General features: G+C 46.7%; 1 protein-coding gene and 1 pseudogene across 1 annotated transcript in view; both read right to left on the bottom strand.

The window, feature by feature from the left end:
• Positions 1 to 10,822, bottom strand: part of IGSF23 (immunoglobulin superfamily member 23) — a 29,414-nt gene extending 18,592 nt beyond the window's left edge. The window contains exon 1 of the mRNA XM_044260116.1: positions 10,767 to 10,822. Coding sequence (XP_044116051.1) covers positions 10,767 to 10,822 — 56 coding nt within the window. The remainder of the gene's footprint in view (positions 1 to 10,766) is intronic.
• LOC122914725 lies at positions 3,633 to 3,762 on the bottom strand (annotated as a pseudogene).
• Positions 10,823 to 12,250: the final 1,428 nt, after the last annotated feature.

A 12,250-nucleotide genomic window follows, 5' to 3' on the forward strand; every position in this document is an offset into this window, starting at 1 on the left:
TGTGCATGCGCATGTGCACATATGCAAGGGCGTGATACGTTAGAGGGGAGCAGTAAAGCATCATTTCACTAATAACAGGACAAATAGCCAGTACTGGGGGGCTCTGGACAAAGATGAATTGTAAAAGGCAGCTGGAAGGCCAAAAGGACCCCGTATCCTGCCAGGGCCAGGTTTGGATAGAGTGAGGTCCTATCCCATGTGTTTCCTGTTTCCATGGAAGGACTGGTGCCCCAGCTCCTTCCAGGGCAGTTGGAAATATCTGCTTACATTTTGGTTGTCACCATGCTTGAGGACAGGACAGTACTGGTGTTTACTGGGCTAAACGTCCTGCAGTAATAGGAGGGGCTGTCCTCTGTGACACAGACTTGTCTCACTTAAAATGCCTGTAGTGCCCCAGTTAGAAACCTGGAGTTGGAATAAGGCTATGGCTTATGTCCCACTTCCTTGTTATGAGATTGATGAGTCTGGGAGAGGAAACTGAGCTTGCATGGCTCAGACCCCCTCCCTCCATGTTTGGATTTGCTTTTCTCTAAAAAGAGTCCATTTTGGTCTGCCATGTGATAAAGGGCCTACTGGAGGTAAGATTATATGGGAGAGAAACTAGTAGTGCCCACAGCCCCAATCTATTAGCTTCCTCTTTCACAGTTAAAGAAGTTTTTGCTGGGCACATGGCTGCCTGGAATAAAGACTATATTTCCCAGCCTCCCTTGCAGCAATTGTGGCCCGGAGGCCAGGTTCTGGTCAATGAGGTGTGAGCAGAAGTGCAGTTTTGGGGTCATGCCCTTAAAGGACTGGGCCCTTCCTTTCTTGTTTTCCCTTCCTTCCGTCTAGGGTGGGGACGAGGTGGCGTGGCATCTTGGAACATGGGACAAGCACAGCTCCATAGGGATGGCCAAGGACGGGATGGAAGAGCCCAGGCTCCTGACACCTTCACAGAACAGAGTGGTTGCACTGTTACAGCAGAGAGAATACATTTCCATGTATTTGTATGTAACTAAAGCTATTCTTATTCTGACTGTCATACACAGCCAAATTTATATCCTAAATTAAGCTGCTCAATTTAAGGGAGCAAAAAAGAGGGAGGCGGTGGCAAGTCCATTGGGCCACATAGCTCACTTAGGTTTCCTGATATTCTTCATTGTTCAGGTAATAAAGCCAACATGTTGCCTTCTCTCTCTCTCTTTTACTTCTGCATCTCTCTCTCTCTCTCTATTAGTTCTGCCATTAGGCCAGGATGAAAGGTGATATTCATTGAGATTACTGGTAGAAAAGTTACTGGTAGAAAAGTAGGTGCAAAGAAACCGAGATTATCTGGAGCTTTTTCTGCAAAGCGGGCCCTACTTAGGCAGGGAAAAGACCAGATTTGGGTTTCCCCCTGGATGTAGGAAGCTGAAGAGAAAATGTCCCAGGGGTTTTAGACTGTGAATTTGTTGGCTCAAGCTTTCTTTCTTCTGGTGTGCCTTTCCGTACTACAGAGACTGGGAAGCTAAAACCACACGTCCTCACTTCCCTCGAAGCCAGGGTTCAGCCAATGTGACATACTTCGTGAGATTTGGAAAGGAGAAGTGAATTGGGGGCCGAGCTTATGATGTTTCTGCCACGGATTCTGACAAGCACAGTGGTGGAGAGGCTGGTGTCTTTTTCTGGGACACCACCAGTGACTGGCTTTGTGCGTTTTGAGAGGCTCTTATCTGTGTGACTCCAGCAAGCGTGGCGTGGTTCTGGAGCCAACAATTCCAGTAGTAGCAGCTTTTTGAGTCCCCACTGTTCTAGGAGGTGGTGATAGCAGCTCCCCCAGTGGGTCCGTTTGGCAGCTTCAGATCTTCATCCTGGGGGGGGCGTGATGGAATCGGCTTCGTTTTCCTTCCCATCAGAGAGAACCCAGCTAGCTCTCTTTCTCTGGGCTGGGTCTGTCCTTTTGAGCCTCTCAGAATTGGAATCAGTCCAGTCCTAAATCAAATCAGATGCACAACAATGCTACAGCGCCAGACCTACCCCCAACATTTAGAAGATACAGGTGCACCAGCATTTTTCACGTGAAAGCAATTTTCTCACATCACTGTTTCAGCCCCAGCCTGTAAATCAATGGGAGAAAAACATGAATTTAAGTGACATGACACTATTTGTTTGAATAAGAAGGTCTAGCAGAATTATGATGTTCTTTTTAGCTCCTCGAGGGTAGGAGAAGAGAAGTGACAGAGAAAATGCCCAAGCCTTTGTACTTTTCGGGAAAAGGGAGTGCTGTTGATGTAGATATTACTAGCAAGGGTGACAGATTATGAGTTAAGACATGTGATGCGGTCCAAAAGGAAAAGTGAATTAGGGTAAATCGGAGGGGGAGAGGAACCATGAGAGACTGGACTCCACAAAAGAAACGGAGGGTTTTGGAAGGGAGGGGGGTGAGGGGAAGGGTCAGCCTAGTGGTGGGTATTAAGGAGGGCATGTATTGCATGGAGCACTGAGTGTGGTGCATAAACAATGAACCTTGGAATACTGAAAAAATAAAATTAAAGGAATAAAAGAAAATTCAAAAGCCAAAAAAAAAAAAAAAGACACACAGTCCAGATTTTAGAGGTGTTATGGACTAAATTGTAGTCCCCAGTCCCATTCATATGTTGAAGCCCCAAATTTCAATGTAATTGTGTTGAAGACAGGACCTCTAAAGAGATAATTAACTTTTTTTTTCCTAATAGCATGCGCATGAGCACATGAGTGGTGGAAGAAGAGCAGAGGGAGAATCTTTTTTTTTTAAATTTATTTTATTTATTTATTTGATAGACAGAGATCAGAAGTTGGCGAGAGGCAGGCAGAGAGAGAGGAGGAAGCAGGCTTCCCACAGAGCAGAGAGCCCAATGCAGGGCTCGATCCCGGGACCCTGGGATCATGACCCGAGCTGAAGGCAGCGGCTTAATCCACTGAGCCACCCAGGTGCCCTGGGAGAGGGAGAATCTTAAGCAGACTCCATGCTAAGCATGGAGCCCAGCATGAGGTTTGATCTGATGAACCTGAGATCACAACCTGAGCTGAAATGAAGAGTCAGATGCTTAACTAATTGAGCCAGCCAGACTCAATTACCCAGAGGCAATTAACTTTAAATGAGGTCATAACGGTGGAGGCCTAATCCAACAGGACTTCCATAAGAAGACGAAAACATACCAGCATATGTGCACACAGGGCAAAGGACATCTGAGGACACAGCAACAAGATGTCCATTTGCAGGCCAAAGAGAGGCCTCCAAAGAAACCATCTCAGCCAGCACCGATCTTGAACTTTACGCCTCTAGAACCATGAGAAGAAAATTCCTGATGTTTAAGGCACTGGTCTAACCAGTAATATTTTGTTATGGCAGCTCTAACAAACTAATACAGAGATTGGAAGGTGACCGTTAGAGGATGCAGCAACATCAATCTCTAAAGTCTGGGTGTCTTATAAGACTCCTCTGTTAGAAATACATTTACAAGGACAGGCTCATGAGGCAGAGTCTGCTTTTCCGAAGCTGCAGGAGAAGACAGAAGATGTTCTCTTTCTTGCCTTGCTGAGGTTTTTGTTACCAGCAGTTAGAACAGCCTAGAGTTTCAAGTCAAAATCTTGCAATCACATTATTTTTTAGCGCTGGGAGAATAAAGAAGCATCTGTAACACAGTAAAAATTTTATAGTGCACAGGAAATGCAAATTCTAGGGTTATGGGGAAAGTTTTCAACTGGCAGTAATTACGCCTCAGATAAACTTCACTGGCTATGATAGTGCCACTATGCAAAGCTTACAAAGAATAATAGGATTATTAACAGATAAACACAAGGCATGCAACATTTTTCACCCACCAAGATAAAGAAACAAAGTAGGAGAGAAAAATAAAAACTTTGGTTGGAGTTGTTCCAGGCTGGTTTTGAACCTGGGCCATCTTTTAGAGTTAATAACATGTCACTTTATATCCCATTTGGAGGTTAATGGAGACATTCCACTAGCCCACATTTTGGAAAATATCTACATTTGTACAATCGTTTTGCCTCTCAGAGTTACATTTGAAAAACTCGTGTCTTCTTGCAAAGCTGAGTTTACAGTGGTGGTGGCTCCAGTCTTCAAGTCTTACTGGGAGGTAGGGAATGGGGTCGGGTTTCTTCCCTTTAATGTACATCTCCTACTTTAATGCATTTTAATGGACATTCCATCATGCCACCTGCTGTGTGCCTGCTCCACTCCATCCCACGCTCACCTGAGCCTGGGCTATGGTCAGGTGAGCAAACCAGCCTTCAAAATATTAGTGTGGATGCTTCTGGCTGCATAAAATGGGTGTCCTAACCCAAAATGGTTTGAAACTCTGATGTGTACCATCCTACGTTGCAGGGATTCGCAGGATGGGGCAGTTCCCGAGCTGGTGGTCAACACGGTGGCTCAGTGATAACTCCGAAGCCCCAGGTCCTGCCTCTCCCTTCCCCACTCCGCACGCTGCACACGGAGCCCGACTGCCGGCACAGCCCAAGATGACCGCCACGTGCACACACAACTGCAGCCAAAGGCCAAAAAGGCGAAGCGTTTTCCATTCCCAGCTCAAGTCGAGATCCAATCAAATCTTCCCATCATTCCCCGGCAGACTTCTTCTTACTCAGCATTGGCCAGAGCCAAGTCACATGACTTGGCCTGGGGCTCTCTGATTGGCTCATCCTTTGGCCAATCAGGATTTGTCCCTTTTGAGCGGGCTTCTGTCTGGAAGCCTTGGCGGAGAAAGGGAGGAGGATGCTTTCCCGAGCCCTGGGGCTCGTCCAGCGTCTAAGGCAGGGAGGAGAGGGTCTTGCCGAGGTTCCTCAATAGCTTCCACCAGCCTTCCAGCTCTGCCGCATCCGAGGCGGCTCCTGTCCTCCAGGCCCGGCTCACAGCCTCCCTTCCCCAGCCTCAGGCTCTCTGTCCGCATTCCCCACCCGTAAATGCAGCCCGGTGGAGAGAGCTAGGGTGGGGGGTGGTGGTGGGCCTGGAGCTCCTGCCAACAGCCGGGGTGGGATGAGCCATTCTGAAAGTGGGTCTTCTACCCCAATCAAGCCTTCAGTTAACTGCAGCTTCAGTGGGAAGCAACACCGAAGAGTGGAAATAGAGCAATGTGAACCCTATGTGTTTTAAAATTGTCTAGTTGTGGGGCGCCTGGGTGGCTCAGTCCGTTAAGCGTCTGCCTTTGCTCAGGTCATGATCCCAGGGTCCTGGGATCCAGTGCCACATTGGGCTCCCTGCTCTGCAGGTAGCCTGCTTCTCCCTCTCCCTCTGCTGCTCCCCCTACTTGTGCTCTCTCGCAGATGCCCTCTGTCAAATAAATAAATAAAACCTTACAAAAAATAAGATAAAATTGTCTAGTAACATTAAAAAGCAGAAAGACAGAATAATTATTTTCACTGTTTGGCACTCCCTCTATAAAGTCGATTTCAGGTGGTCATTTTGGTGGATTTGGATTGGTAATTGTATTGAGGCTAAATGTCATATACTGAGTTGTGAGAACACTTGAAAATTAGATCTTGAAGCATGGTATTATGAGGTATTAACGTAAGAAAAACTAGGTGAGAATATACTGTTATGTATGTGGGGAGTCACTGTTGCAGTGTTCTTTACCAAAAATGGATTGTCTTGACACACTTTTACTTTTTTAAATTTTAATCTAAATTCCATTCTTAATGTATGGTGTAATATTAGTTTCAGGTGTACAATATATTGGTTCAACACTTCCATATACCTGGTGCTTATCACAACAGGTGCAGTCCTTAATCCCCAGCTCCTGTTTGACCCATTCCCCCCCACCTCCCCTCCAGTAACCATCAGTTTGTTCTTTATAGTTAGAGTCTGTTTCTTGTTTTGTCTCTTTCTTTCACTTCCCTCTGCTAGTTGTTTTCTTTCTTTCTTTTTTTTTTTTAAGATTTTATTTATTTATTTGACAGAGATCACAGGCAGGCAGAGAGGCAGGCAGAGAGAGAGGAAGGAAAGCAGGTTCCCGGCTGAGCAGAGAGCCTGATGCGGGGCTCGATCCCAGGACCTTGGGATCATGACTGAGCCAAAGGCAGAGGCTTTAACCCACTGAGCCACCCAGGCGCCCCTAGTTGTCTTTTTTTTTTTTTCCTTAAAATGCACATATGATTGAAATGATGTGGTATTTGTCTCTGACTGACATGTCACTCAGCATAATACTCTCTAGCTCCATGTACATCATTGCAATTGGCAAGATTACATTCTTTTTATTTTTTTTAAAGATTTTATTTATTTATTTGACAGACAGAGATCACAAGTAGGCAGAAAGACAGGCAGAGAGAGAGGAGGAAGCAGGCTCCCTCTGAGCAGAGAGCCCGATGCGGGGCTCGATCCAAGGACCCCGGGATCAGGACCTGAGCCGAAGGCAGAGGCTTTAAGCCACTGAGCCACCCAGGTGCCCCAAGATTTCTTTCTTTTTAAAGGCTGACTTAGATTCCATTGCATATATATATGCCACATCTTTTTTTTTTTTTTTCCCCCTAGGGTTAGAGTCAGGATGAGGGTGAGAGTATGTGTCTGGGATCCTGCAGTTCACAGACCTCTCCAGAAAGTTAAGGTTAGGACTTAGGGGTTTGGGGTAAGGACTAGGGTTAGGGCATTTATCTGGCTTTCTGCAGTTTGAGACCTTTCCAGTGAACAAGTCCTCAGTCTCTGCTGGGGTGATTTTATGGGCAAGGCTGCTACCCACCCAGCCGAAGCAAGGAAGGGATTTGGGGCTCTAAATACTTTTTATTATTTTACTGTATTTTTTAAAATGTTTTTATTTATTTTAGAGAGAATAAGTGTGACCGGGGGTGGGTGGAGGGGAAGGGCAGAGGAAGAGGAGTAGACCTCACGTTGAGTGCGGGACCTGACTGAAATAAAGAGTCGGCCGCTTAACCAACTGAGCCACCCCGGCACCCCTCTAAATACTTTTTAAATATGTATTCTGTTCTTGTGTTTTTATCTCTACTGTCTCACCATTTTCAGAAATATTTCCAATTCTTAAATATTTGGGGTCTTCTTTAGAATAACTAGCCTTCTTCTCTCTCTCCTTTTATTTTTTTAAGATTTTATTTATTTATTTGACAGAGATCACAAGTAGGCAGAGAGGCAGGTAGAGGGGTGGTGGGAAGCAAGCTTACCGCTGAACAGAGAGCCCGATGCGGGACTTGATTCCAGGACCCTGAGATCATGACCTCAGCAGAAGGCAGGGGCTTAAACGACTGAGCCACCCAGGTGCCCCTCTCTCCTTTTTAAAATTGTGTTGAGGAAGCCATTTTCTCAGACCTAAGGGAGGGTGAGTATCCTTGATACACTGCAGTTCAAAGACCTCTCTAGAGGGTTAGGATTTCGGGGCTTAAGGGTAGGGCTGGGGTTACAGTTAGGGTATGTGACACACTGTTAGTAATAAAAAATGCTCATAGAAATTCATAGTCAGAGATTTCTATCCTGTGAATCAATGCTGGAAAACGACAACTATGTTCCTTATTTTCTTTTGTCCAGAGGAAAACGGTGACATTTTTAGCTTGGTATTTGAAGTCCTTTGTATCCTGACCTCTGCTGACCTTTCCATTCTGACTTTGTGCCAGGGTATACGGAGGCGTATACTCTGTATGTGGCCACAGCCACAGTACCTTAATTACGGAGCAGGCAAAATCCACTTCTTCAGGGCCTCCCTCAACTTCCTCCACCTTGGCTTTGATAATGATCCACCGCCTGCCTCCACTCCCCAAGCACTGCACTCCTACTGTGTTTGTGGTACTCATCACGTTTCATTGAGGGCACGCCTCCACAGCTCCCCAGAGTGAGGGTGCTGTTGCGTTCTGTGCTCCCCAAGGTCCCCAGGCAAGGGCCCCCAGGAAGCACTAAGCACACACTTACTTGACTGGTATAGAAGGTGAGAGAAATACCTGCTGCTCCTGGTGTCCCAGAATCCTCACCGGACCTTTGTAAACCTGCGGGTAGCGGGGGCTCCTTCCCAGACCCGCTAAGTCAGTATCTTACTGGGGTGGCCCTAGGTTTGTGCACCTGGGGGCAGAAGTGCCACAGACGATTCTAACGTGGGAAGAACTGAGTTGGTAGAAAGGTCAGAGTAGACTGGAACTGCCAGGGAAGGTTGGTAGAGGAGGGGTCCTCTACCAAACTTTGATGGGGAGAGATCTAGCAGATCAAGTAAAAATAAATAAATAAAGTACGGACATGAAAGTAAAGATGGCAGTAAGGAGACCAGTTTTTGGAATAGGTTTAGGTGCGAGAAGTACTTGGTAACTGTGGGTCAGCGTGCTAGGCCCTGATGGAGGGACTTTGAACACCTGTGCACTATGCAAGCAGTCAGCAGAGTCTGACCATCCCAGAGACGGGCACATGGCTGAATCCTGGTGTCATGGCAAGTGGGTGCTCAGGAAGAGGAGAGCTTGCTTAGGAAAAGGGTGAGGAAGGCCTCATTGGCAAGAAAATATTTCTTTGAAGATCTTTCTTCAGAAATCTACCAATTAAAGAATCATAGCATTTTAGAACTAAAAATACACATTTATCCTCTGTGCTTCAGTGGAATTCTATAGAATATGAGTTCCTCACTGGAAAAAAAATAGTTTCATAGTTAAATAAATTTGGGGATAAAAAGTGAAAGAAACAGGTAAAATTAATTTAAATAATTTATTTAACCCAGTGTATCCAATACATTGTCATTTCAGCATATATTCAATATAAAAAAACTACTGAGATGCTTTATAATTTTTTTCAAACAATCATTTTTCATCCCAAATCCCAGATTGTACTTGCAGCGCATCTCAGAGCAGACCACCTGCATTTCAAGTGCCCGCTAGCCATACACGACCACTAGCTAGTGGCCACTGTTGTGGACTGTGGCGGGTTCTAAAATGTACACAGTAAAACAGGATCAGAGTGCTTTGGAGTCTGGCTCAGGGGCACATAGCAATGCCTAGCTCTGCGCTCTTCTCCGCTCCGGGCTTTCCCTCCCAGTGGGGTCGGGCACAGTCTAAATCAGTGGTGCTCAAATTCTTCATTCAAGAATCACCAGGGGAGATTGTTTCAGCCCCACCCCGAGACCCACAGCATCAAAACCTCTGGGGATGGAAGTCAGAAATCTCCATGAACCAACTCTTCGTGATTCTGACGCATGTGTGCAGGGTGCATCTGCAGGATTGCTGCTTCCAGCACATTGGAAACACTTGGAAAGCTGATCAGAATTCCAGTGGCCAGGCTACACCCCTGAGCAACCAGATCATAATCTCTGTGGGGGGGGCAGGATCTCCATACACTTTATTTATTTATTTATTTTAAAAAAGATTTTATTTATTTATCAGAGAGAGAGAGAGAGTGAGAGAGTGAGAGAGTGAGCGAGCACAGGCAGAGTGGCAGGCAGAGACAGAGAGAGAAGCAGGCTCCCTGCTGAGCAAGGAGCCCAATGTGGGACTCGATCTCAGGATGCTGGAATCATGACCTGAGCGGAAGGCAGCCGCTTAACCAACTGAGCCACCCAGGTGTCCCTCTGTTGGGAGCCTTGTGCCTAGAAGGGGTTAACCCAATAGAACAACAGTTCTTGGGAACCTCTTCAACCGAGGACTTTCACGGGTGGCGAGCTAGAGTGCCACCGTGTTTCCCTGGATTGTTATGAGAGCATTGTAAGGTTTGGCTTGTTGCCATTGCAGCTGCTGTCTCAAGACTAAGCTAATAAGGCTCCTGTGTTTTGAGACTATTGAGTTATGGCCTAAGTGTCCAAACCACGAAGGTCAAGGCTGTCTGATATCTCTGCATGGCCAGCTACTCTCAGGCCAAAATAGAAACTAGATGTACAGAAGGCGATTCTCTTACTGTGTGGTATAAATCAGAACTCTGCAAAACAAACTTTGGCACTTGCTTGATACGTTCACCTGTGTCCCTCCTGTTCCCCACATTCCCTTTCTTTTTTTTCTTTCTTTTTTTTTAATTTTATTTATTTATTTGACAGAGAGAGATCACAAGCAGGCAGAGAGGCAGGCAGAGAGAGAGGAGGAAGCAGGCTCCCTGCTGAGCAGAGAGCCCGATGCGGGCCTCGATCCCAGGACCCTGAGATCATGACCTGAGCCGAAGGCAGCGGCTCAACCCACTGAGCCACCCAGGTGCCCCCCACATTCCCTTTCTTCATTCTCCTATCCTTCAACCCTGTTCCCTCTTGTCGCGCTGGCCACGACATCCCTCCATACACTTTTTAAAAATCAACTTTATTGTGTAATTTACATCCATTAAAATGTACCCTTTTAAGTGTTAAATTATGGCCTATTTTGGCCCTTGTAACCACCACAATAGACAAGATCCAGAATATTTTTGTGACCCCAGAGTATTCCGTTGTGCCTCTTTGAAGTTAATTCGCGCACCCCAGGCAAGTACTGACCTGCTTTTTTAAAAAGATGAGATCTGCCTCCCTCAGTATCTATCAGTGCATTCTCCTGAATGCGCTCTTGCCCCTTGTGAGCACTCCTTTCACTCAGCGGCATGGTGTTTTTGAAATTCAATCACGTGCCACCCAAAAGGCAGTCCTTCTAGCCGGGCGCCTGCCATGAGGATACCGTGAGAACGGGACAGCCATGCCTTTGTCCCTGGTCTTCCCTTTGCTGAGAGAACCCTTCCCCTCTCCTCTAGGTGTCCAAAAGACACCTGATGCTTTCTGCTCTCCCCCGGCAATTCCTCCCCACTAGAGAACTGACTAGAGCCCCAACAAACGTGGCCAAGGGACTTGTTAGTTCTGGTAGTTCTGGAGGTGCTGCCTGGGTCAGGGTACCTCCTCTTCTCCCAGAGGCTCAGAGAGGCCACCAGCTCATCCTCCTCTCCCGGCATCTCCAGTCCCTCCTCCACATGCCACCAGATGCTTCCTGTTGCTTGCCTCCGACCCTGATCTGGCTGGAACGGTATCAAGCTTTTGTTATTCGGTCACCCCATCCTGTGCCACCTAACCGAGCTTTTCTCTGGAAGCTGATGCGTCAATACACGTTCTCGATCTAGCTCTTATGCCCCTGCTTCTCCCCACCTGACTCTGTGCACCAGGAGGCCACTGCTTTGCTGAACCCCACTGGGTGGGTTCTGTGTAAGTGGCGCCTCCTGGTGGTGGAGGTGTTTATTTTGGGGATTGCTGGTAAACCTTCACCATGGCGGTAAATGGGCCGCTTGGGTTATGGATTAGGGTCTGCTCCCAGCCAGTCAGCAAGGGACCTTTCCTGGGTCGGACTGGGATGTTTCTGTCTTGAGAAGAGAGAAGGCTGGCCTCTAACTAGATTAACAAGACAGGAGAGAGGGACCTAGCAGGAGATCCTTGGCCTTGTGCTAGCTCCCCAGGCCACCACCTGCCCCAGGTGAGCTGCATCCCCTGGCCCAGTGTTGATTTCTTTTTAGTGGAATCGGTTCTCCAAATGTCTGTTGGGAAAATTCTCAATTTAGAGGGCCTGAAGGTTTAGGATGCACTCCACTTCTGTAGAAGGAATAAGATTTTGGAAGCGATTCCCTTGATATCCAGGCCCTTTTCTTCCGTGGTACTACAGACCTTGCTTTGTAAATGGACAGGTTGGAACCCAGCAAAAAATTACATTGTCTATGTTCCCCTGAGCGAACTGTGGCTATGTGACTACATTTTGACCAATAGGAGTAAAAGTGTTATATGGGACTTCCAGGAATTGCCCTTAAAAAAAGTTTTTCTAATCCCTTCTTCCTTTTCACTACTGACTGGAATGTAGATGTGATGGCTGGAGCTCCAGGAGTCATCTTGGGTCATAAGTAAGGACTGAAGATGACAACAATAATATGAAAGGAGGCTGGTTCCCCATGATTATGAAGTGCCACATTAGCCCTGGGCACTCCACCTCCAGACTTCATTTATGGAAAAGGAAATTAAACTTCCGTGTTGTTTAGGGTATTTGATTTTGGGGTTTTCTATTATTTATAGATGAATCTAGTCATGACCAAACACTCTGGCAGGGAAGAGAAATGCAGGGGGCATCTTGTCAAGGCAGGTGTGTGACCTTGAGATTCTTTTGGGTCCCCAGGGCAGGATGCCACCTTGAGGTAGTTTAAGGAAACTGATAAATTAGATATAAGGGAATATCAAGCTAGGAATAGGGCTGTGCCTCAGGGACACCCAGAATGAGAGGCTCAAATTGCTACAGGAATTTTTTTTTTCTCTCTCCCATTGCCTCTGTGCCCTGGATTCATACTTGTCTCTTATAGACTGGCTTTCTCCCCAGAGGCCAGAACATGGTTCCTCATAGCCCTCAG

The sequence above is a fragment of the Neovison vison genome, chromosome 7, assembly GCF_020171115.1.
Source record: "Neovison vison isolate M4711 chromosome 7, ASM_NN_V1, whole genome shotgun sequence".
Taxonomy (NCBI): Eukaryota; Metazoa; Chordata; class Mammalia; order Carnivora; family Mustelidae; genus Neogale; species Neogale vison.